The following is a 27147-nucleotide window of genomic DNA, read 5'->3' on the forward strand; positions in this document are numbered from 1 at the left end:
TATTAAATATTTAAGACTTAAACATTACAAATTATTTTCATGGTTTATCACATAGCTTTCAAAGTGAGAGAGGATAAACCGGAGTGAAATTGCAATTAAGATGTTATCAAGCAAATCAACTTATAATTTTCAGTTTGGACAAAAGAAAATATGATTATTTTTTTATTAAAGCTTTGAAAATTTTTTTCAAAGTGAAATTAAATTACTATAACCCAGCTAAGTTCCATTCTTCAAAAACAATAGCAGCTCTAAATTTTATATTTTACATATGTATGACTGTATTTTACACAGGTACGAACCCACTGAAGTCACGGGATCTGTAAAATTTGTTAATGACAGATTGAAATAAAAAGTACATCATATACATACTTTACAGTGCTTTATTGCAGCAAAAGTCAACTACATACAACAGTCTTCTGATGGGGAAAGCAACATTTTGATCTCCATTGAAGAGGGGAAATTTTTATTTAGTTTTTGTTGTTCACCACGAAGTGACATTAGTGTACAGTTCTTAAAGCACATTACAGTCAACATTAAAAGCATGCATCTGTGTAATGATTTAACATAAAAAATGAATAACTAAACCCCGCAGATTAACTTGGCCGGCAGTGTCTCACAATGTGGTATGTATACATGAAATTTGAAGCTGGCGTTACAGTTCATGGCTCTAAGCAGTACCACTGCAGTAAAGCACTGTCGAAATTGGCCGTGCTTCACTTTATATTGTACAGAAAGTGAACAAAGATTTTAAACCGTCCCTAGCAGTTCCCATTAAAAAATTTTGAGCACCTCTACCTGAGAGTGCTCACAAGCATCTTCACGAGACTGAGTACTCGTTTAAGAAATAAAGTTAAATATGAATACCCTTATTCATTCTATACATTAAAGGGCACAAGTGCATTCACTCATCTCTTCAACCATTTTATAATTAAAGTACAAGATTAAAAATAAAATACTGGAAGTTTCTTCCCCACTTTGTTGCAAGAACTGCCTGCCAGACCATACAAGCAGTCTCTGGCCACAACAGTACTCCTCTCACAACATGCAAACTAGAAGACAGTTAATCACAACATTCATTAAACAGAAAAAAAAAAAGAAAAAATAATAAATAGCATTTAAGTGCTTCGCAAGTAAAGATTGTACTTTTGTTCGCCATTTTGGTCCACTTCATGAAAATATATTATTGGTACCTATTAAACAACCTGTATACCGCCATACATCACTTGTGCCAAAAGCAAACAATATTTCAATATTGAGTAAGTATAATAAGCAATTAGCCCGGCCACTGCAGTAGCATTAGAATTCAAAGATTATCCACATACACGCACGCACAATATACATATATACTTTTTAAACTCCATTATCCCATCCCAACATCAAAATATCAATATCTCAAGCTGGTATTAGAACCAGAAGGGTATTTATACATAATATGGGCCTAAACTCCATCCTTAACTGTACCTATTCCCTTCAAACTCTCACTTCCTCATGATAAGTAATCTTTATTGACATTAAAAACATTCATTCATAACTTACCGCCATGAAACTAAAAAAGTACCATTTCTTAGAAAAATTAAACTGTCCAATGAAAAGACTAACTACCAATTCTGAGATGCTATCAGTCTTTGCAGAGAAACAAGTTACTAGATATGCCACTGGTAGATAAAACAGGAGAGTCCCTTTTCTTCGATTTGAAAGAGAAATACAGAAAAAGTGTTGATTTCAAAGCATGTCCACTGGTGTGGTTAGACATTACATGCAATGTCACGGGAGTTAAATGTTAACAAGTGAATGAAATTCCAAGATGTAGGCAGCTACACAGAAGTATGAGTGAGCCTTACACCTTGCTCCAGCACATGCTGTAATCTTATGTGAAGAATTTTTAAACCAGATCAATTAAGTTTCAATCCTTCATTCTTCACCAGGAGGCAGATCTTTTCCTTCAATTTCTTGGCTTTCGCAAGGCGCTACAGACTCTCCAGAAGAAAGGCAGGGCTTATCCTTTTCATCTTCGCTTACTAAATTCGATATGCCCAACTTCTGCACTGATCCTGCCTGCATACCGCTTTTATCTTGAGAAGAAAGCATGTTTGACACATTTTCATCATGTTTGCCATTTTTAGAATGTGCAAAGAACATCTGGGTTTGTTGCACAGCTTCGGCTCGCAGCTTTGCCTGCTGTGCAGAGGTTAGTTTTCCTCCATGAACCTGAAAGATCATTTTCTTAATCAACACATAAAAGTTACAGAATCAGATCATTCATTTTACTAAATACATTTATTCATTACTAGTACTATTTATTACCTTAATAAGTATGAAAATCCTTTGGCTGGGCTATCTTTATTCAATTACTTCACTCACCACATAATACCACTAAAACATTATGACTTAAAAAATCATAAAATATTTTATGAATTTAAATAATTTTCTGCTAAATGTTCAATTACACAATATACTGTGAGGCACGGAAATTTATGAACATGGGGGGAAAAAACTTAACAATTTATCAAAAAATCCTTTTTATTTTGACTACACACAGAATTACAATGTAAAACCAAAAAAATAAAAACTGCTAGAGCCAATTTAAATAATTACAAAATATTGATTAAATAAAAGGAATGTTTTTTCTTTTATGCTTTTAAATATTAACAGTTCCAATTAGCATTTGCATAACTATGCAAACCAAATTGAAAATCACATACCAAAACATTAGCCTGCGGCCGGATTCCCAATTTCTGTGGTGGCTGTGGTGTTGCTTGGGCCACAGCAGTTGTTGGTCCTGGTCTTTGAATGGGTGGAGGATAGTGCAAGTTAGTAGCAGCAGCAGCAACAGCAGGAAGTTGCTGATGAGGAGGATTCCTCACTACATTTTGAAATAATACTTGAGGTCTAACAGTGTTCGACTGAACATGACTGAACTTCTGCTGTCCAAATGGATAATAATGCTGCTGTGTTTGGGCCAATGAATACTGAGAAGTTTTTCCAGTTGATGAGCCAATACGATTGCTTTGGATAGCATTGCTTTGAGGCTGGCCAATCTTGCCAACTACATTAGAATTTGACATTGAAGGAACTGCAATAGATGTTGTGCTCATAGAAGAAGATACAGCGGAACTGACATTGAACATATTCCTGCTGGCAGATACGTCAATAGTTGGAGACCGAGTTGTAGACCTTAAAGAAGCCCCTTCAGGCACAATGTTGCTCATTACACTGCTTGGAGCTTTATACTGATGACTTCCAAAGTTTCGAAAATTTGGGGTTACACCAGCTGTTTGAGGAAGTACGTTTAATGCAGACTGAGAGCCATAACTCTGATGAGATGGGTACTGAGGTTGTTGTTGCATAGGTGAACCAGGAGTTGTTGGAGGCTGATGATAATAATTAGCTGTTTGTGGTTGAGCAGAAGTAGAAAAATATGATGTCTGAGGTGTGGGTTGAACAGCTTGTAATCCATGAAGGCTCTGGAGATGTGGAGCAGCTGGAGAGGGACCTGGAGTCGGTCTAGTCTGCACTAATTGAGAACCAAGCAAATGGGAATTGGCAAGATTTTGTTGTGCACTCAAAACCTAAGGGGAAAAAAATGTCCCAAAATATAGCCATGCCTCATATCAAAAAGAGAAAAACAATCAAACTGGTATTCAAATCACAAATACAAAAAAAAAAAAAAAAAAAAAAAAAAAAAAAAAAAAGTTAACACATATTTCTAATGAAAAAGTTCAAAAATTTAGGGATTTAGCTTTCAACAGAGTGCTTACCATTAACATTAAATATGAGTCAAAAATTAAACATAATCACAGGAATGTTTTATTACACGGGTTGGCATCTATTCTTGGAAGATTAAACTGTAGGGAGGCTTTATTTATAACTAAGAAAAGCTGCAGTCTGTTGGAACCATGGGTGCAAGTTTGGTGATGTGTTCATGGAACGGTAGAGTAATATTAAAGAATATTTTTCAAACACACATTTTTTTTTTTTTTTTTGAGTAAAAACTGGAGGAGTCATCTAATTTCTTTTCGTCCCGACCTCCGTCTCGAAAATTTTGTCTAAGACGGAAATCCGTCCTGAGACGGAAGGTCTTGCACCCATGGTTGGAACTTCTGTAAAGAACACTATTTCATACAGCAGAAAAGAATAATTTTCAACAACTATCTAACTACAGCACAAAAATAATCTAAAACACAAGTTTGTGCAATGCAGGCAAGTCATTTGATTACTTCAATTACTACGCTTGTTGTAACACTTATGACCTCAAATCTGTCCATGGAGTTGGCGACAAAAATATTTCACTTCTGGCTACCAGTGTGAAATTTTGCGCAATACTTGCGTACAGATCGTAGAAACAAAAACAGCCGAGAGACACTGTACACTTTAGCAGCAGCAGCAGTATGTTGGAGCAAATGGGTTTAAAAGGAAGGCCACAGCAGAACTTGGCAGCAATATCAACCCTAGAATTACAAACTGGGGTAGATGTCTACCCCAGTAAGCTGTGTTTTCAGCACTTTTTACTAGGTTTTCAGTTTTTTTAGCTATAAAATTTGTATTTTCACCAACTAAAACTTGATAAAATTGAACATGCTTTTTACCAATCTCTTTAGCATGAAAAGAAAAAAACATTCATGCACTTATGAGTCAGATGACAGCTTTCAGTATGATTTTATGAGCAATTAACACATGGGGTAAATTTATACCCGGGTTTGAAGTTAGGTACAAAAAATGGGTTTGTAGTTCTAGGGTTAATAACTTAATTCACACATCACACAAAAAGCATACCTGATTAGAGGAAACATGTTGACTCTGAGCATAAGGAGGCTGTACTCTATACTGATTAGATGAATATAAGTCTTGTCCTTGATGCGTAGCTGGTGGTTGAACAAACAGACTTTGTTGACCATAAGCATTTGAAAGTTGAGGGTTTGGCGGTGGTTGGTGAGAAAGACCGTAAGTTCCCAAAGGAGCATACCCATGTGGAGATTGTGAAAATTGAACCATCGCTGCAGCAACAGCAGCAGCTGGTGTTTGTCGATCCATTTGTAAGGGCTGATACATGCCAGTTTGTGCCATCTACAGGATAAATATTATAATTAATAACTTGACCACCATAACATCCATTTAAACATTACTTCCCTCCAAAACTAAAAATTTAATATGTCTATTTTAAGAATATTTCCAAATTTCTACACATTTTATTAGAAGAACTGGAATGCTAACAATAGATTAAAAATTTTGGGAGAAAAAAAAACCATCAATATTTTTTGTTTTTTATACAAATAGAAAATATTTCAAATACTCGTATTAACTTTCCATTTTTTTTTTCAAGGATAATATTTAATTTTGTACAGAAAATATAATTTAGAATCTCTTTTCGGAACTCTTTAGACGGAGCAAAAATGCTCCTATTATGGAGGTGTTCATTATAGGGGCAGATTGGATAATGCATACCAATAGCTGGCAGCATCAAAATGTGTTTACAATATTGGGGCATTCACATTAGGGAGAGTTCGGATACAGAGAGTTCACTGTAGTGACAAAAAGAATCATCTATATAACGTAAACAAAAAATGTATGTATATATTTTTTGTATGTTCCCAATACATAACCATTGTTTACATCCAATCTCGACCAAATTTGGCTACTTAAACTATGTACAGCATGGTGAGGGCTACGCAGATCCTAAGCACAGCATTACAACGCTGCCAGATAAGATTTGCACCCAACTGAAGGCATTTTTGCACAAAACAAAATGTGATGCTGATTTAAAACAAACAAAATTAAATTTATAGCTTAAAATTCTTTTCTATATCTTCTGTACTATTTATTCCGGAAATTCTGATTGAAAGCTTCTGTTCAACTTATTTTTATTGACATTTTAATCATTTTAAGTAACACATTAAAAAGCGAAAATGCAAGTTTTGCAGAACTTGAGTTGAAGTTTTGCAAGATTGATCTCCACTGAACCCTGGGATTCAATTTAATAAATGCTAGACTAGACTGAGAGGCATGGCTAAATGAAGGAGCATTTCATTAGCTACTTATTGCCCTTCCTAGTTTTATGCGCCTATGGAAACAGTTCTGTTGTTCAGAACTCGGAGAACTGAAAGAAACTGAGAGAACAGATGCTCTCTGCACAATTTTCAAGGTCATTTATTTAGTTTTTCAGGTAGGTAAAATTTCGACTTTTAGCAGTTTTTTGAGGATAAATTGAATTCTCTGAATGCATACCAACCTTATATTTACATCATTTGGGACAGTTAAAAGTTTCAAGTTACGGACAGCCCCATAGAAAGAAAGAAAGAAATTGCTCACCGGTTGAGATGAATTGAAGAGTACAGTTGGTGGACTTGGAATAGCAGGTATACCGGCAACTTGAACAGAACTTGCTAGACCAGTAATTGTTCTAATACCAGGCATAGCTTCTAGTCCAGCCATTAAAGGAGGGCTCAAAGGACCAGTACAATGAGGCCCTGAAATAGCATTATGTTGCGCTGTTATTTGCATATGAGCTTTACCAGAAGAACTGTGTTCAATGGATTTAGCAAGGCTGGAGCTCGTACATGATTGCTGCAAAGGTGAATTTTCCCTGGAAAAAAAAATCTTGTTTAAAATTTATGCACATATTATTAATCTCAAAATAGTATTGAAATCTGATCTAAATGAATATACTAAAATATTACATATTAAACTAGTTGTTCCTAACTATAAGTTGATAGTGTCAAATCAGTTTATTTAATATAAGATGTGTTCAGTATGCAATATACAGGGCCCCCAACACATTTCAGCTTTAGAAAAGGGTAAAAGAGATACATTTTTAATCAAAAAGAGGACTAAAGAGGACGAGTTAGGATACAAAAAGAGGACCTTGGGAGGACCATTCATTTAAACCCAAAGAAGCACCAAAAGGGAAATTAGCTGCCTGTTGCTAAATCTGTGAAGATGATTCGTTAATCAACCATAATACTGATTTTTAATGATACAATTCCTTCATCACCTTCTGCACAATTAATCTTTTTATCCATTGAATAATAATATTGTTTAAACAAACATTTGGATGGAAGGCACTTAGCTCAGCACTTAAGGCAGCCTCCTTAGAACTAAATAGGGGTAATGATACATTTTGAATTGAACCAGGGATGCTTATAGTCTCACTGAAGGATAGATGAAGCTGTGCTTTATTTTTCTTCAGTTTAAAATTATTTTTGTGTTTTTTTGTCTTGTAATGCTTCTTAATAGTGTTATATCCCTTCTCAACCGATATGAACCACACACCAGATCTACTGTATTGAAAGTTTTCTTAAAAATGTCTGAAATGCTCAATCAAAAAAGGGAAGCAGATCACATGAGGCTTAGTTTTGCAATTTTCATATTCAAAGTATATTTTCGAGAATCATATAGCTCACATTAAAAAAAAAAAAAAACTTCACGATTGCAGGGCCATGAGTGCTTGGAAATTTTATGGAGGGGAAAAAAATTCCCCCCTTTGGCAGGCATCATGACAATGAAATGATGTGCACAAATTTAACTTCATAAAAGTATAAATTCAACTTTCTTTCAAATACAAATGCTTCTTTAAAATGTTATGTGCTCAATTGTTCAATTTTAATATCCCCCCCCCAAAAAAATCCCCCCAGTAATAACCGAAAAATAAACTAATAATAATCAAAATTAAGTTCGTAAAACTAAATAAACTTAAATTAATCACAAAAATTATTAATTTTTCAGTTATTTAAATAAAAATTAAATCGAGTTAATCTAACGTAGCATGTCAAAATAACTTCTAATTGCCGCAAATACAAAAATATTTATAAGATGCAAAACGATTGAAGGCTCGGAGAAGCAAATTTTCACGAACCAAGTTCAATGCTGGCATGTTTCCCAGAAAATATATTAATTTATTTTTTACTAAATTAAACATAAAACATGCTAATCTGAGGTGGCACATGGGAAAATAAAATTCGATTGGGTAAAATATTTTAATATTTACACGATTCATAAAGATTGAAATTTCAAACACTAAAAGAAATTTTTCGCGAAGTCCGAGTAAGTTCAATGTTGCCCTAGTTTCCAAAATAATTCATTAGTTAATTATTGAAATTAAATGAAAAATAAGCTAACTAAAGTAGCATATGTCAAAATAACTTCCAACTGTCAAAAACATCAAAATGTTTACAAGATGCAAAAGGATTGAAATTTCAAACGCGAGAAGCATTTTTTCGCAAAGTCCGAGTAAGTTCAATATTGCCATGGTTTCCAAAATAATTCCTTCATTAATTATTGAAATCAAACGAAAAATAAGCTAAGCTAAGGTAGCACATGTCAAAATCACTTCAGATTGTAAAAAGCATCAAAATATTAACAAGATGCAAAAGGATTGAAACCTCAAACACGAAAGCAATTTTTCGCAATAAATCGTATCAAATATGTTCAGAAAATTGAACTAATGAAATACTTTTTAAAGAATTACAAGCACAATCCAATGATTTTTGAAAGAATTTAAGCAATAAAGAAACTTTTCATATTTTTTTCAAGGATTTCAAGCACTTGGAGGGGGGGGGGTCCCTCTCCCAAACACTTTTTAAGGATTTTCATAAGCGAACGAACCTTGGTTTAACACGGGCTGGGGTGGCGTGTTTGGGTGTACAGTAACTTTTAACGAAATGAAAAACTTTTAAAATCTGATATTTAAGTAAAAACAATATAAAAGCAAACTAATCGGACCAAAATGTTAAAAAGCGGTCTAAAGCGGATTTTACCATAAAAAACGGATTTAGGCGGGAAAAGTGGACCATTTGGTCGCCCTGAATATACATCAACATAATTTTGCTTTCAAAACATAAAAACTTAGGTTTTAATAAATGTATTTAAAGACACATTTTGAATAAACGCCAAACGTATTTTTGTCCACAACGCTTTTATCTATATTTTCGTCGAACGCCGCTACACTAAGGTGCTCAAAACGCATTTGCATGACAGCTAGGCTCTGGCCACACCACTAGTGACTGTAACACTAGTGTAACAAATACAGGTATTTCCAGCTATTTTGGAATTTGGTAATAACCAATATTTGCGGAGGTGAAATACTGGTACTTTCGGCAAGGAATAAATAGTTTTTAATTTACCTTGATGTTAAATGTGCATGTCTGTTACAATGAGACTACACCAAAAATCAATATGATTTAAAAATGTGGCCTTAAAACTCGAATAGAATATAAATCAGTGAAATTCCAAATTATATTTTTATCAATAGATGGTGTGATGAATTGCATTTTTGTACGATTATGCAAATTTTATTTTTATTTCCTTCACTTCCTTAACCATGCACTTGTATTTTTGCAAAAGTTAATTTTAAGTGTAATTACAAAGATATTTGTGCTATGAATAGTCTACTCTAACCATTTATTGCAACAACATTTTGTTACCTTTTTAAATATGTCTGGATTTCAGGATAAACCTTTACTGTTCCGATAATATAGCAAATGGTAATTTGTTGCCACCAGTTTTGGTTGTTGCTATGTTCCGCTATTTAGCGGTACTCCTGACAAGATAATATTCAGCAATTAATTACTTGAAAAATTGTAGAGGAAAAGCATCGTGAGTTGGAGAACACTGTCTGATATTTGCATAAAGCCAAATAATTTGAAAAGAAAACAAATAAAAGTGAAGGAAATTCAGGTCAAGAGTGAGAGTTCTACAAATGGTTTCTTCTTCGCTGATAATTACTGCATCCCCCCCCCTTCCCTTAAAAATCAAATTAGTAGAAAGAACAAGTGTTTAAATTGCTATTCGAAAAATAAGCACACCCATATTAATAAGTATTTCTAAATGAAAAAAAACATAAGTATTTTTTTCTCATGACTTCTTCGTCTGTCAATAATTCAAAACTGCATTAATTGAATTCAATTAATAACAAACTATTCATTATTTTTAACTGTGTAGTTTTATTATAAACTAGTACTTAATGAGTTTTTTAACTGCTCCGGTAATGACATCTCTCTTGCTTCCATGACACTTAGCAGACAACCCCAAAGGTGTCAGGATAACGAGGTTCGACTACATTACATTTCAAAAAGAATTTAAAAGACTAAAGGACCCGACACTGATTTACATCAGAACGAGGTCAATCAGAACAAGAATTAGATCACATTCAAATCAATAAATCATAAAAAAATAGGAGTCTTGATTTGTAACTTTAAAATATACCTAAATGATATTTCAACTGAGTCGACAACTTCTTTTCTTGTCTGAGAGCCAGAATCAACTGCTGGATTGTATACATTCGAAGGATCAGAATTACTGGAAAAGGAACTATAAGAAGTTGGACAGGATTTTTCTTCAGAAGTAGGTTGTGTATGCTCTATTACAGAAGGAAGAGGAGGATCATTTTCCCATACCTGTGCAAAGAACAAAGAGACAAAATAAATTTACACATCTAACACTTTAAAAGAGATAATTCTATTGGTGAAAGTCTTACTTTTTTGACCGACTGAATTTTCAAGTTTAATTCGTCATCAGATGGGGATATAGGAGATTGAACATTCACAGGGGCACTATTACTTGACACGTCTATCGTCCGCCCAATGTTCATTGTTTTGCTAGACAGATGATTACTACTATTTGCACTTCTGGACTTATCATTTGTTAGTTGGTCTATTTTTGATTCAAAATTGAAGTCTAATTTTACCTCAGATGATTCATCTGTCTAAATAGAAAAAAACAAAAAATCAATTAGAATGTTTTGAAAAATTTAAACATATTGAAAAGTAAAATAAGAGAAAAAAAATACTTACTTTACCAAACGAATCTTTAGATGAAAATGGTACAGAAATACAGTGTTTTTTTTCATCAGTTTCAGGCGAAGGTTCTTTTGATTTAGGCATTGAACTGCCAACAGGGGGAATAGTATCACATGTTATATCCTATGTAAAAAAGGAAAATTTATCACAATTTAGGGACAAATGTTTCAACATTGAGTTTGACATAGAATTCATAATATTGTTCTGATGACAGAAATTTCACAAGACAAAACAAGGCAACAGTGAAAAGCAAAGGGGTAACACATTCATTGATACAGGAGGTGGCAGTTGTGTGACAATGCAATAAATGAGGAAAGATCTGCACTACCAGATCTCACGTTTGGGAACCGTCGCCATACATTTTTGGAGACCCCTTTGGCTGTCACAGAACCACTTAAAACATTTATCAAACACAATTTTGTAATCTCCCTCGGAGCCCCTAGTCTAGGGTATCCCTTGCTATTGAGACATAAATTCATCACCAATGTGATGGACTGAATCACAGAACAATAGAAGAATGCAAAATTATAAAACAGATGCCAAGAACACATGAACAACTGCTTTTATGCCATGATATCTGAGACTCAATTTGAAAACATGACTTAGACACGAAAGCAGATTGTACAATGCAAAAAAGTAATTTCAAGAAAATAGTTTATTGTAGTACTGCCTTATTTTCAGAGTTACTTACCTTAACAGTCGGTACTTTTGTCAGCCCAAATTTATCGAGAACAGCATTTTCAGCTTTGAAATTCTTATTTTCAAACACTACAGTACACATTGGTTTGCAAGTATCAATTTCAGTCACCTGAAGAACAGTTCATACTGAGTATGCTTTTAAGTGAATAATAAAAATTAACTAAAATGCCCCATGTTTTATTGCCCTTGCTCAGACAAAGAAATGGCAGAAAAACAGTGGTTTTAGTTCTTTAAACATATTCTTCAAGAATTAATACATTAATCAATGGAGAACAACACACTCACACAGCTAATTACTTAAAGGCTGAGATATTTTTTTTTAAAAGAGAATTTAATTCTTTGCAAAATATGAATATTAAACGGAATCAATTTAAACTTCAGGTCAAAATTCAGTTTTATAGAGAAATAGTACATTTACAAAGGATTATTCATAAGAGAATACACCATGATTAGGTAAGTTAATTAACACTTTTAGTAAATGAAGGTCAGGGAAACTGGTAGAAAATTTAAGACTTGTTTTTGTTTCCGGGAAAAAAAGATGATTTTTCTTAAAAATATAGAATGCATATAAACTTATATTTCATGTTTTTTTTCCTCCCAAAATATACTTTTAAGTGACAAATTACCCAATCTTTAATAAATGCAAAAAAGTAACATCTTTTAGGTCAGATTTAGCAGTGGATTTTGCATATTCATATTACGAAACACCATCCAAAATCTTACAACATCCGCTGGTTCTATGCTTGTGAAAATTGCTTCAGACCAACATGAAATGGTTGAGTAAGTCTTTGCATATTCAGTTTTCATTGGGTCCCAAACTCTTAAAAGAGCTGCAAGGTTTCTCGAACATCTTATCCGGTTCCTTCGTAAATACTATTTAAATCTCATCTTACCGTAAAATAACATACAATTAGGGGAAAATGAGAACTGCAGTGCAGTAACAGGGGTTATTTTAAGTTCATGGAAAAATACCCAACACTTTTAAAAAGAACAGTGGGTGGGGAGACTTTTGTAAAACTAAGATCTTTATTACCTTAAATATTTTGAAACCAGCATTCAAAATTCATAAAGAGCACAATATTTCGTTTGATCTTTATAAAAATAAATGAAAATTCAATTTACTTGCCTCTAAACAAAATGCAATAAGCATCGAAAATGAGGAAAATATCAGTGGCAAAGAGATTGCATATTTGAAAATAAAAGCAACAAAAATACAAAAATTGGAAATAATTTGTTAAAGCAAAATTATTTTAGAATTGCATTTTAACAGGTCTACACAATGAATATTATCAACCATATTTATGCCAAGCCTGAGTTTAGTTGTGCAGTTCTACGGATTTTAACATTGAGAGGTTGTGATACTGCCACTAGAATGGCTAATGAAATTACAGATACAAAAATCGAAAATTAGATACAGAACACAATAACCCCTGTAATAAAATGATAGAAAATACACACTTAGATAGTTGATTGTACTAAGACTTATTTTACTATAGATACTTACCAAGTCGGATGGTTCAGTTACTGTGCTCTTTACAGAACCAGTCGAGGCAAGTATCTTGCAGTCATTACTGGGAGATGATCGTTGCGATGATGCTGCAGATGCAGGCTGATCACTTACATCTATTCCACTATCATGTTGGTCACTGCGATCAAAGCTACTCGATTTTGATGTATTAGCAAGGACTTGAACTTCAGATACAGTTGGAGCACAAGAGCTTACAACAGTATTAGAAGTACTTGAAGTAGGTACATTAGCTGTTATTACGGGAGAGTGGGAGCGCAAGGAATGATTGATAGGCTTCTCCCAAGCATTAACTGAAGGTGGTGCAGGCGAGGTATCTGAAGGGAAAATTTTTTTTAAAATTAAAACAGCTAATTTTTAGAAAATATACCTGTTTCTTCAAACTGTACTGAGAGCAAAGTTTTTACATAAATACACATACATATATACATGAATAATTGAGTCTGAAAGTCACCCATCTCCACTATTTTTTAAAAATTTAAATCAAGTCAAGATTACTTTACTTTTTAGTTCAATTGATATGGACATCTTTTAGCCTGAAAATCTACTTAGTTTTAAAACATACAATATTCTAAAAGAGGACTTGTGCTGTAACAAAAGGACTCGAACAATATACCTCACTGTTTGAAAACGGGTTCAAATTTAAGGGGTTTTACAGGGAATCGCAATTTAAAAAAAGACGCTTTACAGGACTTGTGGATTGCTAAAGCAAGAAATCTCATTATTACATGATTAAGTAAATGATATATAACAATAAAAATGTGTATTTAGTCAATAACTAACTTGTCTTTTTAAAACAATTTTTTATGAGTTTCGGGCAAGTATTAAAACATTTCTAAAATGGTAACAATTTTAAGAACTTTGCTAATTCAAAGGAAAAGTTTTGACTTGAAATAAAGGCATTTTAAAGAAGTTATGTAAGATTATATTGTATTACCCTGCATTATCCGGCATGCCAGAAAAAAGCGAGGTTGACCAGCATGCCGGGAAACTCGAATTTTCCGGCATGACAGCTAATTTGAGGTTTATTTTGCAACAAAACAAAAGCAAATTTCCCCATACAGTTCCAATTCTGTTTTGCATATAATATTTTAATTAATGGTAGGTCATTATTAACGGATTTCATTACATGCCAATAAAGTAATCAATTCAGAAGCAATCATTGTTTTGTGATTTGTTCATAATTTTTTAAATAAATTATTTTAGGTTCTTTTTAGAGAGGCGAGTTTAGTTTTTATTTATTGAATAGCTATAAAAAATTCTTTATCACTGGCTTAGGGAGAGTAACTTACTGCTTAAATGTTTGTTTAATTTTAATTTAGTTTTTATAAAATTATTCGTTATTTAATATTTTTCTTGTTAAAATGACAAATGACATTGTTAGTTGATATTTTACAAAATTAAACTGTTTATTAATACTAATAAGATATAAATATATATATATATAGAACTTATATTATTTTTTAAGCTGAACATATATTTTTAATAGTATTTTTTTCCCCTAGCCTCAATTTTTCCAGTATGCTGGAAAGGACCAGGCAAGTGTCATTGAAAATCTGGCGACCCTCGAATTTTGCAGCATGCCAGATAATGCAGGGTAATACGGTAAGTTTATTTAGTAGGAAACTGGTTGAAATGTTGTTTCTAAATAAAAGCAAAGTATGCAATCGGTAATTCGAACCCTTTGCAAAAAACCCTCTTGAAAGCAACAGTTTACAAAGCTTGCAAATCGCAAACAAGGGGAAATTCTATACTCGGAAGGAAGTAAATCTACCTTATATTTTATGTATATTTTCCGGCCTATAAAAATGTTTAATTCCAGCTTGAATACTACTTTTGAACCAATGCAATGTCAAAATGGTGTCACTTTGGACTTTGCCGAGTGATCAATTATACAAGTTCTAACAATCAACTCCAAAATACATAATACACTATGAAGAAGTTACAGAACAGTACAGAAATACCTACTATTTATTAAATTCGTAAAATATATATATATATATATATATATATATATATATATATATATACCTATAAGCTTTTTTGAGTTTTTAAACAGAAATTAATATTTTCTCTTGTTCAAGTAATGAAAAACATATAAAAATGTTTTTGTCTAAAACTAAGTTTTTGATTAATTTTGTTTCTTAAACAAGAAAGGCGATAGAAGTGACGAATAAAAGTAAACAGCCATATTTTACAGTACAAAAAAGCCCAACATGTCAGACGAATATTGAGTACGTGGAATACACCGCCAGCTCAGTCATTTCCAGCCGAGGACTGCAGTTTCGTGCTTATTAGCACTCATCAGCCCGGCATAGGAAAGTGAGAGCTGGAGATGGAAAACCTCTTAAGGAAGCCAAGAGGCACGAAACTGCAGTCCTTGGCTGGAAATGACTGAGTTGGCGGTGTATTTCACGTATTTCTGCTTTCGCCCTGGCTAATGGGTGGTAATTTACTGAATATTGAGTAACTTAAGGGGTTTTTTTTTGTCTCTAAACTTTTGCAGGGTTAATACACTTGTGGTTAAAAAAAAATCTCTGACTTTTCCAGGTTGTTTTTTAGAAAATTCCAGGTTACTCGTTTCATTCAAAATTAAGTTGAAATAACAATATTTTCTAAATAATTAAAATTGTTTCAAGTAGCAACATGGAAAAAAACTGAAACTTTTCCCCTCAGATTAAAAAAAAAAACCCTTGAATTACTTTTCCTTTTTTTTCCCCTCTCAAAAATTTTATTTTTAAACATTTTGTCCAAAATCGTTTTAATTTGCTTACTAGTTGTTTAAAACAAAGTACTTTCAGCTGATTTTAGCTTTTTGTTGTAATCGCGCAGCAATCTTTTAGCATTCGCTTTTCGTTTACAATACTTTTTAATTTCTTACTAGTACATAACACAAAACATATTAAGCAAAATATCAAGCTATTTTTAAACTTCAATATGATTAACTTATTGCATCAATTGGCCATACCATATAATGCATAATAAAAATCAACAAAATGCTGATTATAGGCCAATGCCAATAATCATTTTTTTCCCCTTTTGCATATTAAAGGATACTTACATTAAAATCAAAATTTTTCTTTCTAGAAAATAATTAACTTTTAAAAAATTCATAATTTATTGCACATTTTACGTTATTTTCAATCGTTTACATTGAGATAAACATTCAATCTCTTTTTGAAAATTCGCCTTTACTTCCGTCGTACAATGACCAAATATGGGGAAAGAGTTAAAAATTTAAGATAATGGAGTAATTGAACTTGTCGCATAAAAGTAGTTATAAACAATTAATGCTTAAAAAACTGAAATAAGGACAAAATTGCCAGTTTTTAGCTCAAGTTTCTAAATCAATTAGAATAAAATATTCTTAAGATAAAATATTACATTTTTCAAAAAAAATTAAGAAAAATTTCGAAAAAAAAAAAAAAAGCCACGTTTTATGTTATTTTCATTAATTAATAGCCAATTCCATTTTTGGAAACTTAGGCACTTTGTGGCAACTTAAGCCACAGGAAGAGGGATAATCCCTACGCAGGGGATTTGAAGGGCATCTTCCCTATCCGAAGGGGAATTCCAATCAGATGAAATGAACACTGCGTGTAGTTAAGACGTGTATGTGTGGGCTTGGATCAAATAAGGATCCGAGTGGAATTATGGAAACTAAACCCAACATTTGTAAATAGTTGTATATATGTGTTAGTAGTATTGTTTGTTGTGGTATATAATATTAGTGTTGTGATTGTGAATAAAATAGAAAAAATGAAATTGGTTGAAGTTACTGGACTTGTAAGAAAACACGCAACAAGGCGTAACATAAGTGTTGCGACAAACCTATGGTGACCCGGACGTGATTATATAAGTAATTTTGGACATAAAAGGACAAAACTTAGCATTGGATTCCAACAAATTCGAGTTGGATACACGAATACGCTGAGATTGAGGTAGGCCCATTTTTTCCCAATTTAAATTGCTAATATTGTTTAAATTTATCATGGATCTTGCTAGATTAAAAGAGCTCCGTAAAGGGCTAAGAATTTCCTTAACAAAACATTTGACAAAAATAGAGACCACATTAGAAATAGAAATCACTTCGGATGATTATTCGAAGGAAGATAAGATTGATGAGCTTTTGAGCCTAAAATCTCAGCTCTTAGAAAAATTAAAAGCTGTAATTACTCGTGATGAAGAAATACAATCAAAAATTGAAATTGAGGATATGCTAGCAGATATAGAGACGAGTGAAGAATATAAAGATAAAGTAAACGAAATGAAATCCAAAATTGAAAGGCACTTGGACATTTTATGTGATAGACCACGAGCGGGAGTGGGAATTCAGATGAATAGGAGGATTGAACAGGTAACTGTTGATGCGGAGGAAAATGTTCAAACGGCGGCTGCGGCACTTAATAATGTGTCGTTCAGAAGTGAAACCAGAAACGTAGTTAAACTTAAGAAATTAACTATCCGAACATTTTATGGAGATTGTAGTTATTTCCTAGAATTTTTGGAATTCTTTTGAAGTCGCGGTTCATAATAACGACGCATTGTCAAAGGTGGAAAAATTTACGTATCTTAAACCGTATTTGGGAGGTGTTGCGCGTAGTGCGGTATCAGGTTTTTCTCTGACAAATCAAAACTACGATGAATCAATAAACTTGTTAAAGGAACGGTTTGGGCGCTCAGACATAATAATGTCATCTCATATGCATAAGCTTTTGCTTGTAGATTCAGTTAAATCATGTGCTAATGTAACAGGGTTGCGAAAAATGTATGACGCAATAGAAGTGCAAATAAGATCACTAAAATCGTTAGGCGTTGCTACAGGAACGTACGGGAATTTATTATGTCCAGTAATTCTGCAGAAATTGCCAGAAGAATTAAATTTAAGTTACAATAGGAATCGCAAAACAAACGAATTATTTGACATTACGGATTTAGTGGAATTTATGAGAATGGAAGTAGAATGTAGGGAAACTGCGCTAATATTAGCTAATCCAAAAAATGCCAATATGAAGGAATATCCATCACAGAACAAAATTAACGACACAGGCTCTCCGAATAAGACATTTTATTCGAATTCGAAACGAAATGAATATTCTACCCATAAATCTACTGCTGAAGTTTTAGCTACTCATGTTAATGATAATCAGCCTTGTCCTCGGAAATTCGAACATGATACCAGGGGTAGTTTCAATCAGAGACGGAACTTTAATTCATCATCGTTTAATGGGTACTTGTGTAGTCAGAAATGCATATTCTGCCTTCAAAATCATATGAATCATGATTGCGCATTGGGTGTTAGTGAGAAGAAAAAGGCATTAATGACTAAGGGTCTATGTTTTATCTGTTTTCAAAATCACTTGAGAAGATTCTGCGATCGTAAATTTCTGAAGTGTAAGCACTGTAATTCCTTTTACCATAACTCTCTCATCTGCGAGAAGCAGAATGGAATAATAGATAGATCACCCCAGTCAACGGGAGAAGTACCGCACCATCAAGAGGGACAGGGGGAAAACCACATTGCCTCAATGGTATCATTCTCGTCTAGTAAAAACGAAATAAAAAAGACTAGCAATTCGATCTTGTTGCAGAACTTTTCGGCTATGGTTAAAACAGAACCAGGAACTAATAGTCATTTATTACGATGTATGGTGGACTCTGGTGCTAATATGTCCTTCATCTTGAGTGAAGTTACGAGGGCATTGGGTTTAAAGGCGGTAAACATGGGTGCAAGTTTGGTGATGTGTTTAAGACGGAAAATATTTTCAGCTCCCCCCCCCCCCCCCCCGCATGCAGGCTTAAGGAAAAATTTATGTGTATTAACGTTGTAGATTTTAACAATGCTAGTTTTTGAATCTGTGTTTGATTTAAATTTGTAATATTTAAGCGTTTTGACATCGTAACTCCATAAAATCTAAAATCCGGCAATAAGTGGAGGTGGGAGCAGGGGGACTCTCCCTAGAAATTTTTTCAAATTGAAGTCCAAAAAATGCTATGGTAGGCCGTTTTGGGAAAGGAGGGGTTCAGGGACTCTTACTTTAATTATTTCAAACCGATTGATAGTCCCAAAATAACAATATTGAGCAACTTCAAAAACATTAGAGAAAGGGGGGGGGGGGGAGGTGCTCTGGGGTCTCCCAGAATTTGAAGTTTTAAAAATGAAATTGTTCTCCATCTTTCATAACGTTTATACGCTTTTTGAATGCACTATGGAAGGGATGGAGTTCAGGAACCCTCCTTCGGCAATATTTCGAAATTGAAGTTCCAAAAACGCAATTTTAGACGATGTTGGATAATTTTAGGGGTAAAAGGGTTCGCAGCGCCGCACCATTAGTTTTTGTCGATCGTAAACATTTTTATTGTAGCAATAAAATCACTTAGGACATAAGGTTTTCACTTTTGCAACATAAATCAGTTCTGATCGGAATGTCTACATAAGGTAGCGCCAACAAACCAGAATTGAAGGAAAGGTGAGGGAAGGGTATGGTCAACTAAATGATAATGAATTGGTACCATTCCCGCACAGTCTTCATTTGAAAAAGAATTCTTTTATAAGATAGCAGGTGGTGAAATTAACAATAAAAAATCGCTTCAGTGAAGTAGATATATTTTTTAAAGAAGGTATGCTTTCCAATATTCATTAATTAAAAAAAGAAATAGGGGGAACTGAATCCTAACCCCAGGCAGGGCTCCCGAATCACATCCCTCTTAAGGCACTCAAATATAGCCTAAAGTAGCGCTTTAAATTTTCAGCATCAAAACATTTTCGGAAGAGAACTCATGAAACCCTTCCTCTGAATTCACCACAAATGTCCTAAATTTCAATTTTTAAGGCTTCAGTTTCTAAATTGTTTTGTAGGAATAGTACCCTTCTTACCTATAAACATGATTTATGACAGCCTAAAAGTTTTAATACTTTAATTTTGGAAACTTTTTGAAAGAACCTTCCTACACCCTTCCCCCTTAAGTCATCCAGAAGATAGCCCCCCCCCCTCATTGTGTTTGCTAAACGCAGTGTAAGTTTTTGTTTAAGATTTATTTTTCTGTGGAGAGAAACTTCCCTCCACACATCGCCAAAGACAACCCAAAGTTTTGACTAAAATTTCGAAAATGTTTCGAGAAAGAACTCTGAATTCCCCAACTCTTAACTCACTCAAACATAGCCAAAATAGCATTTCAATACTTCAGCTTTGAGAAATTTTCTGGGAGAGAGACCCCCCCCCCCCCAAACTCCTTCCCCTAAGTTCACTAAATCTGACTTAAATTTGCGGTTTCCCCTTTCCATTGCCGAAGCTTTAAGAATTTAAATTCTAAAACTTATTGAGAGAAAGCCTTCGAATTCCCTCCTCTTAAGTCTTTTAAAAATTACCTAAAACTGAGTTCTGAATACTTCAGCTTTGAATATTTTTTGGGAAAGGGGAACCCCGAACCCCAAGACGGTCTCTTTTAAGACTCCAGTGTCGGAATTTCGTCTAAAGAGAGCCCCTTCCCTCCCTCTTGACATTGCCAAAGACAGCCTAAAAGTTTTAAGACTTCAATTACAAACACTTTTCGGGGGAGGGTCCCAAATGCCATTTCACTCAAGTCCATTTAAGTATAGCCTCAAATAGTTTTTAATACATCAGCTACAAAACATTTTTATGTTAAACCACCAAAACCACCTCTCATAAATTCACCAAAGATTGCCTAAATTAGTGTTTTTAAGAATCCAATTTTTGATTTTTTTTAAAACCTCCCCCCCTCCCCTTTTACATCATTAAAGACAGCCTAAAACTGACTTTTAAATTTTTAAGAGTTTGCAGAGGAGAAATACCGAACCACTCCTAGCTTCAAAAATGGCTTTCAATTCAGTTTTTTGATATTTTATACTGTAACCCTTGAGTAACACCTCCCCCCCCCCCCTTAGATTGTCCAAGATATCAACGTTTTAAGACCTCAGTATCATGGGTTAATTTGCGAACTGATTACCCTTTTTGCAAGAGCAGCGTTTTTTCGCAAATTCGTGCTGCCCTTATTTTTTTTTTCTCCTTTCCTTTCTCTACCCCACCCCCATATTTCCATTCTAGCGAGTGTTAGATTCAATGACATTGGAATTTAGCGATTCCTAGAGTCTTTGTCAAAAATGCAGGAACGGTTGCCCATCGGTGTTTCCAACCAGCTTGAAATTTCCCCTCGTTTATACCCAAAATTCCCATTTTCATTGAAATATTCAAAATCCCTGATAGTTTCCGTTTTACCTGGTATATGGACGCCCTTTGCTGTGGCGAAAACATTTCATCTAGTCAGCAATCACTCTCAATCAGTGATTCAGATTCAACTCTAAGACATTTTAAGACTGTACATAATTTTCATTTATGCGTGTAAAGTTTGCAAAAAAAAAACCCGCAAATGAAAAAAACGTAAGAATGATCGAAAATAGAGTGAGAAAAGGATAAATTTTCAATTACAGCCGATTATTTCGAAAAATCAGGGATAATAGCGAGCAACTCCTCGGTCTGCAATGCAGTGAGTTGGAAATAACAGAGCTGTACCTAAAAAAGTCAAACAGCGCGAGTCGAAAAGCCACTCCTCCAAAAGCACGTTGCAAACAAAACAAGCCCATGGCGGAAAACCGAGAGAATGTCGATGTCAATTCGTGGTTATGAAACGGTCCGGTAATTAAAGCATATTTTTCAAGCACTCAGTTTTTCTTTTTTAAGTAAAAACTGAAAGAAAGTCGTCGAATTTCTTTCCGTCCCGATCTCCGTCTCGGAAATTTGTCCAAGACGGAAATCCGTCCTGAGACGGAAGGTCTTGCACCCATGGTGGTAAATAAAGAATCGTTAAGCATTCACACATTTGGAAATGAAAACTCGAAAACGCGCAGTTATGATATTGTGGAAGTAACTTTGAGAAACGTGAAGGATAATAATCGGAAAATAAAAATCAGAGCAGTAGTGATTGATTGCATTACATTAGCACATATTAAAATTCCTTCTCAATGGGCAAAGAACACCGCTTTGGCAAAAGGCATTTCGGATTACATTGCTGAAATTTTGGGGGAAAGGAACATAAGAATTAGTAGGAGGTTGATAGCATTTTTGGATTTTTGCTTCAGGGAAAAGATGAGGAATGAAATCGTCAGATATCAATGGTGAATCATTTATTCGCGAAAAATGAGGATTTGGATAGTGATAGAATTGAAAAATTATGGTCAATGGAAGCAATTGGGATAAATATGGAAAAGGAGGCAAGTCTGTCGGATAAAGACGTTTTAGAATCATTTGAGCGAAACACGACTTATACAAACAAAAGATATGAAACTCGGCTGTTATGGAAAGGGAACTGTACACAATTAAGCAGTAATTTTGAAATTGCTAAACGTCGTTTGTTTAGTTTAGGAAACACATTAAGAAAAAATAAGGAACTGTGTTCCAGGTACAATGAAATTATTGAAGAACACATAAGGGACGATATCGTTGAACGCGTAGAAAAGAACTTAGATCAAAGTACAAGCACAGGATATTTTCTTCCGCATCACGCAGTAGTACGCGAACAGAAGGATACTTCGAAGGTTAGGATAGTATTTGACGCTTCGTCTAAACGCAAGGGAGAATCATCGTTGAATGATTGTCTAGAAAGCGGGCCGAATTTAAATCCCGATTTGCTTAGTATTATATTATGATTTAGATTACACAAGATAGCATTTTGTGCGGACATTCAGCGCGCATTTTTAGAGATAGGAATAGCTGAGGAAGATAGGGAGTTCTTAAAGTTTTTATGGGTAAAGAAAAATGGTCCTATCATCGATCTCAGCCCTAGTAATATCGAGGTTCTGAAATATGTAAGAGTAACCTTTGGCGTAAAGTGCAGTTCATTTTTGTTGGCAGGAATTTTGCGGCTGCACTTGCGTAAATATGAAGAGTACCCACGCGCGTGTGAGATGCTCCGCAATCTTTACGTAGACGATCTCATCAACGGATCTTCAGACCCAGAGGATGCTTTGAAATTAAGTAAAGATATGATATTTATACTAAGCCAAGCTAGCATGAACTTACGAAGATGGGTTTCCAATTCGTCAATTCTCCAATGAAGCGTGGAAAAACGAACACATAGACTTTTGAAATACTTCCGAAGAACGAGGAGAACCTCTTAACCGTTTAACCGCCGAACTATTGACGGAAGATCAAATTTGAGTAATTTTTTGAAATTATGTCTATTTATGTCTAGTAAATACAGAAATAAAATAAAATTTCCAGAAAAATTTTTTTAACTATGTTTTTCAGTGTGTTCCATTTTTGGAACATTGGCGCTTTGCATGAAGTTTTTTTTTTTTTTTTTCAGAGAATTTTTTTAAACTAAGAGGTTTTGAATGCGGTTTTTATTTTAGCATACTTTATTATGGAAAAAATAATATTTTAAATTGCATTTATGTACATACCAGAATTCAGAAAATCCAATACAGAAATATCTAATGCCCATGATATGAAAGGAAGCATTGCTGGTGAAGTCATTTGTCGCAATGGAAACATTTCTTAGTCGTATTTTTTTTTTGCACACCACACAACGTCCTTGGATGCAGATACAATATAATGTCCGTCAGACATTCTTGATTGTTTATGTAAATGACAACGAGGACCTGGATGACTTTCCACTCGTACTTTTCCCTCTTAGGAGGTGAGTTGTTATTTCTCTTCGGAACTCTAAATGCTTCATCTTGACTTCGTTTAACTCACAATGAATTAACCAACTAGCTACAACTGAAATATTCAGAGCATTACTAAAAAGATTCCACCACCATTTTTTACTCCTCAAATGAGGTCTGTAGCTCCCTAAAAGTTTATCCAAGACGTCCACACCCCCCATTCCTTTATTGTATCTCTTGATAAGATGAGGTTGTGGCACATCTATCTTGCATTTCTGCTCATTTGAGTAACGTTTTACAGATGCAAGTGGCTCATGTGTATAATAATTAGATGCTACCGTAACCACTACATTATCATTCCAGCTGCACATGTACACTCATCCATCAGATCGATAGTCAAAATTTCCTCGATCTTCTTTAGAAAGGGCTTTTTTGGATTTCAGTGGACAATGGCCAGTTCGGTTTTCACGAATTTTTTTTGTTGCTCGTACACCTTTTTTTGATAGCTGGGAAATTAAGTCATATGATATAAAAAAGTTATCAAAGTATACTTCATGCTTAGACGTGTCAGTCAAAACTGATAATGGATCATTTACAACTCTGGATCCTAATTGCACATCAGGGGATCCTTCTTTTTTGCCTGAATAAATCTCCATGGAATATGGGTATCCACTTGAAGAGCACAGCATCCAAATTTTGAAGCCGAATCTTATTGGTTTTCCTCTAATAAACATTTTACATGAATGCCGACCGTAGTAGGGAAACATAGATTCATCTATGCTCAATTTTTCATGAAATACACCAAATTGTTGAAGGTTTTTATACAATTCTTGTAAATAGGGTATACTTTTCCAAGTTTGTCATTTTGTTTTAATTCATGGTTGTCCATCAAATGAAAGTTGTTTTTTTATTTTTCGAAAACGATTTCGAGGCATAACTGTTGGTACAATTGGCACAGATGTATCTTCTGCACTGCTCCAATATATATCTTCAGAAGGAACGGAATGGTACCCACTCAATAGCAGCAAACCAAAAAATTGTAGGATTTCATCTCTGTCAACATCTATTGATTCTCCTTTTTGCAATGCATACAAGTTTGTCATATTTGCTAAGTGTTCAACATACTGCAAAGGTAAAATTTTAAAAAATAAATCAATTGGAGATAAATCCACCATATTCGGAAATGCGTGTCGAAGCGGCTCAATACTTTCCGACGAAATCAGTTTCTGAAAATTAGCTTTCTTCTCCCAAGTTAAATCCATTTTCATTCTTTCTCTACTTTTATTTCCTGATAATTCCAACTTTTTCTTTTTTTCCCGTTTTCATTCGCTTTTTACTTTTATTATCTAATGATCTCAGACTTTGTTCTTCCTCCGATTTTTTTGTTAAATTTTCACGAGAGTTGACGGAAAAAATGTCCACCTGTCCACATACATCAATTGGTGTAATAGGTTGTAACTCGTCTTCTAGAATGTCTTCTTCCTCAGTGATATTACCTGGTTCATCAGGGGGTAATTGGCATATATCTACATCTGACAAATCCAAACCTGACAATGTCTCTAAATAAGCCACAGCTTGTTCTACAGTAAGAAATCTTGTAGACATTTTTTAACATTTATGAACAATTGGTATACTTCAAACAGAATTTCGTTTCGCTCAAAAACAAAGCTAGCGAATTATTGAACTGCATTTAAAATATGAAGAATAAAACGCTCACTAATATTATTTTTTATTATCACGTCACAATGCAGCTGTCCGAGCAGGTGTAGATTCGGAGCCATATAGTCCGTCAAACAGTAGACTTATTTTCTTTGCTAACGAAACGTCATATCCTTTTAAAATATAAACTTACTTGGTTTTGCCAACATCTACATCAGAGTACATTCAAAATGAGAAGAAAAAAGAAACATATATAACGAAAAATGAAATTTACCTTTTGAAGTCGAACGATTTACTTCTTGGAAATTTGACACCCTAAAAGCGCTAATGTTCCAAAATTGGAACATGCTATTTTGAAGGGGTACACCTTTTGGATATATCATTGTACATTTCTACAAGCATTTTAAACTCATACATTGAAGTATTTTTCACAACTATAATAAACATCATCACATTTTCTGATTTTTGGTAAATTTGATAAGAAAACGTTGCAAAAAATCAAAAAAACACGCATCTTTGAAAAATCGCAATAAATAATTGAAAATATATAAACAATCAAGCAGGAAATCAAAAAATATTTTGAAATAAGACTAAACTGTGTTAAAAAAAAAAAAAAACGTGTTTATTTTAACGTTATTTCTTGGGAAAATTTTCAGTTAAATATGATGTTCCATTTTTGGAACATTGGCGGGTAAACGGTTAAAATTCTGGGTCTAATATGGGACAACATAGAAGATAATTTGAAATTAGACATTCATCAATTTGAGAAATTTAAAGACACTAAACGGATAACAAAACGAGTCATTTCAGCAGCATGTGGTACGCTTTTTGATCCTATAGGCATGTTGAATCCGTTTACAGTACGAATAAAGCTGTTATTGCAAGCGATATGGGAAAGTGGTATATCATGGGATGAAAGCGTTTCTTTTGAAATAAAGTGTACGTTTATGGAATGGCTAAGTGAAATAGACGAAATAGAAAACATTAAAATTCCCAGGTTATATTTCACAGATTTTGAGTGGGGAGCATCAGAAGTTCATATATTTTCAGACGTAAGCCCAAAGTGCTATGGATGCGTGGCTTACTTTCGAATGAAACACGGGGATGGATATTTAACAAAATTTATGATAGCGAAGTCTCGAGTAGCCCCATTAAAAGGGTTGACTCTCCCACGATTGGAATTAATGGGTGCATTAATTTCTTCAAGGTTGGGATCTTACTTGCAAGATACGTTCCACAAGCTAAACAGAAGATTTTCTATTGGACTGATTCGCAGATATGTCTCCATTGGATCAAGGGAAATGCTGATGAGTGAAAGCAGTTTGTTAGAAACCGTGTAAAGGAGATTCAAACAAAAACAAATCCATCGAATTGGTTTTTTTGCAACGGAAAAGATAATCCATCTGACAAACTTACGAAAGGAATCAGAGTTCAAGCCTTAGTCAATGATAAAGTGTGGTTCTATGGACCGGCTTGGCTCAGTGAGCTAGACATGTCATGTAACATGGAAAGTGCTAATGTTGACATTGATGTTCATTGTGCTGAAGAGAGGAATCGAAGCGTTGTAACCTTACAAACGAACATTGAATCCTCTCAACCTTTGCTGAATCTGGAAAATTACAATGACTTAAATAAAGTATTAAGAATAACAAGTTACGTCATGAGATTCATCAAAAACTGTAGAGCTACTAACGAAATGAAAATGGGAAGTATTACGGCCAACGAAATGACGGACGCAGAAAGGTATTGGATTCGAACTGTTCAGCAAAGTGAATTTGAGAAAGAATATTCTCAGCTGAAGAATAAAGAACCGATTAGTCCTAGTTCCAAGCTATTGTTTTAATCCGATT

General features: G+C 34.1%; 1 protein-coding gene across 3 annotated transcripts in view; it reads right to left on the reverse strand.

Moving 5' to 3' along the window:
• Window positions 1–365: 365 nt before the first annotated feature.
• LOC129216208 (protein PRRC2C-like) overlaps window positions 366–27147 on the reverse strand; it is a 65379-nt gene continuing 38597 nt past the window's right edge. For 2 of the 3 annotated variants that reach the window (XM_054850398.1, XM_054850396.1), the window contains 9 exons: window positions 12994–13331; window positions 11482–11598; window positions 10785–10913; window positions 10469–10696; window positions 10198–10388; window positions 6307–6580; window positions 4774–5064; window positions 2703–3569; window positions 366–2208 (listed from right to left, as the gene is read on the reverse strand). In XM_054850398.1, the coding sequence (XP_054706373.1) occupies window positions 1912–2208; window positions 2703–3569; window positions 4774–5064; window positions 6307–6580; window positions 10198–10388; window positions 10469–10696; window positions 10785–10913; window positions 11482–11598; window positions 12994–13331 (2732 nt within the window). In that variant the 3' untranslated portion in view covers window positions 366–1911. The remainder of the gene's footprint in view (window positions 2209–2702; window positions 3570–4773; window positions 5065–6306; window positions 6581–10197; window positions 10389–10468; window positions 10697–10784; window positions 10914–11481; window positions 11599–12993; window positions 13332–27147) is intronic. The other variant, XM_054850397.1, reaches the window with a different exon arrangement.

Source organism: Uloborus diversus, chromosome 2 (assembly GCF_026930045.1).
Source record: "Uloborus diversus isolate 005 chromosome 2, Udiv.v.3.1, whole genome shotgun sequence".
Classification (NCBI taxonomy): domain Eukaryota; kingdom Metazoa; phylum Arthropoda; class Arachnida; order Araneae; family Uloboridae; genus Uloborus; species Uloborus diversus.